Source organism: Acanthisitta chloris, unplaced genomic scaffold (genome assembly GCF_000695815.1).
Source record: "Acanthisitta chloris isolate BGI_N310 unplaced genomic scaffold, ASM69581v1 Scaffold14107, whole genome shotgun sequence".
NCBI lineage: Eukaryota > Metazoa > Chordata > Aves > Passeriformes > Acanthisittidae > Acanthisitta > Acanthisitta chloris.
Window position 1 is genome coordinate 1 of NW_008683255.1, and position 3050 is coordinate 3050.

General features: G+C 40.7%; 1 protein-coding gene across 1 annotated transcript; it reads left to right on the top strand.

Annotated features, from left to right (window-relative positions):
- Positions 1–3: 3 nt before the first annotated feature.
- NANP (N-acetylneuraminic acid phosphatase) lies at positions 4–732 on the top strand (the record flags this gene model as incomplete). Its single annotated transcript, XM_009078870.1, has 1 exon — positions 4–732. A coding segment is annotated over one exon (729 nt), but the record flags the coding sequence as incomplete, so codon positions are not given.
- Between the last annotated feature and the right edge of the window lie 2318 nt (positions 733–3050).

Genomic DNA, 3050 nt, shown 5'->3' on the forward strand with positions numbered 1-3050 from the left:
GGAGCTGCTGATGCGTGTGCCCCTCGTCCCTTGCAGGTGATAAGCGCCCTGCAGTCCAAGCACCGCTACGGGGAGGAAGAGGCGCGCGCTGTGTGCGATAAGGTCCAGGCCAAGCTTCTCAAGGAGTGCCACGATCCCGCCAAGATGTGCATCACGGACCTGCGGATTTCGCACTGGGAGGAGGCGATCCAGGAGACCATCGGCGGCGAGGCGAACCGAGACCTGGCGGCCGAGTGCTACTACCTGTGGAAAAGCACCCGCCTGCAGCACCTGACGCTGGCCGAGGACACGCGGGCCATGCTCACCGAGCTGCGGAAAGGAGTGCGGCTGCTGCTCCTGACCAACGGCGACAGGCAGACGCAGAGGGAGAAGATCGAGGCGTGCGCCTGCCAGCCCTACTTCGATGCCATCGTGGTGGGGGGAGAGCAGAAGGAAGAAAAACCGGCTCCATCCATATTTCATTACTGCTGCGATCTGCTGGGGGTGCAGCCCGCGGAGTGTGTTATGGTTGGTGACTCTCTAGATACAGATATCCAAGGAGGCCTGAATGCTGGCTTGAAAGCAACGGTCTGGTTAAACAAAGCAATGACTACCCCAGTAGATACCTCCCCAGTACCTCATTATATTATTTCTTCTGTTCTGGATCTTCCAGCAGTTTTACAGAAGATGGAGCACGCGATTAATGCTAAGTTAGGAACTGACCATATAGCTGGTAGCAATGAAGCACATTGATGGTTCCAGCACACAGAGACCTGCTGAGCTGTTAGGTGGCACACGCTCGTTTAAAAAAGTTGACCCTAGGAGTTTGAACTCATGTATGGTATGTTGTTTTAAACTGCAGCTGGATGAGTAGGAGCACAGTTGTCAGTGAAAACAGGATAGAGACAATTATATTAATTTCAAAGATGCAAGTGCAGTTAATTTAAAACAACTGCCTATGTCTGGAAATTACTTTGACAGACTGTGGCAAAAGTCTGTCTGTCTCTGACTTAAGTTGCCAGTCTCTTGTTTTTGTAGTGAAAAAGAAAATTTGAATGTTTTGAATTTTCACATGCTTTGCTGACCTGTAAGTTTAGCAGAAGCTTCAGTTCTGACCTTGTGTGCAGTGTGTAAGGAAAGGTGAGGAAAAGAGTGTGGTACAGTCTGCCAAATCCTCACAACTGATCTGCAGTTTATCTCAGGAACTGGAGTGAATTTCACTATTTCTAAACCCAGAATTTGTTAGCAAAATTTATTATGTATCAAACTATGCTTTTTGATTTTTTTTCAAGTTTTAGAATTTTTTTCAGACTTTGCAGTGACTTTTCTGTTATGGAATCTGCACCTCTTGCCGAAAGTACTTAAATGTACATTAAAATTTGCATTTTTATAGGGGACCATTTATCAGAGGGACTTGATGGATAAGCTTTGACTTTGTATTTCCTTGATGCTTATGCAGGTATGCAGTATACTTGTAATTCAGATTATGATTTTTGTTGGAATGTAATTGATAAAACAGGGATATTTTCAATGGCTTTACTGTACTGTCAGACTCTTCAAAAGCTAATATTGTTCTGTCTGATTTTACTAGTGAATTTTAATCAGACTTTTTGGAGAAACTGTTCTTGGTCTTTCTCAGGTGTATGACTACTCAGATGCAACTGTAAGAGCAGTGCTTTTTTTTGTCTTTTAATGGCACTGCTATATAATCCCTCCTTACTCCAGTTTCTACATATAATGCATGTGATTTACTCTGGAGAAAATACGAGTTAGTTGTTTGTAAATGATTTTCATGACTCTTCCAGGAAATGGGAAAATTATGTCATGTATTACAGAACTGTGTTCAGCTTAATAAGGTATATGTGATATTTCCACTAGATACAGATAACAACTCACACACTAAGATTTCTCTTTCCCAGGTCATTATATTAATTTATTTATTTTCTGTACTTCATATTCTTACTATATAATGGGAAACTGTTCTCATATTAAATGGAAATGTAAAAACTTGTTGGAAAACCTGTGTTTTTCAACCCTATTTGCTATATATACATTGGGATGAATATCAGACCATATATGAACAATCAAATATTATATTTTGTAATAAATTCATGGAAAATCTTTTGACAACGGGGATATTGGGCTGCTAGTGTGTCTGGCATGTGGGCAGCAATAAAAGAACAGCATAAAGTGCAGAACCCTACCATGAAATGGGTGTGTTGGAGTCCTGTGTACAAGAAAGGTTCCTTTGTTTAACTTGACATGAATTTAAATTAATGCAGTTAAGTCTTGCACAGGATGACAGAATCAGTTTAGAGGAGGCTGTTACTGATCTGGGTTAAATTATTTGACAAGGAGTTTAGGTTGCATTAAAATATGTTGCTCTTACATTGAGGGGGAAGACAAAAGAAAAGGAAATACTCATTAAAGTCTTAACCTTTTAAAAGGTAAAATGGTCCAGGTTCTTTATCTTACCTAGCCAAGGCTGTTGAAACATCAGGATCAATGAAGAGTTCAGGGACAGGCCCCACCTGTTGCTTTGAGGAAATGGGCATATGCTGAAAATGATCCAATTACAGTGGCACAGTAATTGCCACGTGTAACATGACCCAGTGGGACTGACCTGACACACCTTTCTTACTGCAGGAAGAGGCCTAAGTTAAGATTTTGTTTTGCGTTTGAAGAGCATGAAAACAGTCACTGGTTTAGCTGATGAGCAAAGCATTGCTAATAATATTTCATATAGCCAAGGATTGAGATAAATATGATAAAGATCATTGAGCCTAGGAGGAATAGCATGTAAAAATATCCCAAAGATTAGATGGATCCCTGAAAAGATAATGTGTTTGAAGTAATCTAACCATACTGTCAGATAGAAAAGCAACAACTTAGCTTACAACAGTATCCTAAAGAGCTGTAGTATAACTAACTCTGCCTTGTTTGCACAGCAGCAGGGTAGTAGAACTTAGGTCAGAACGAGGTTTCTGATACAACTGACATTTAAAATAACAAATAGTAATAATTCACAAGTCTGTGGGCTTGAAGGATATATATATATATATATATATATA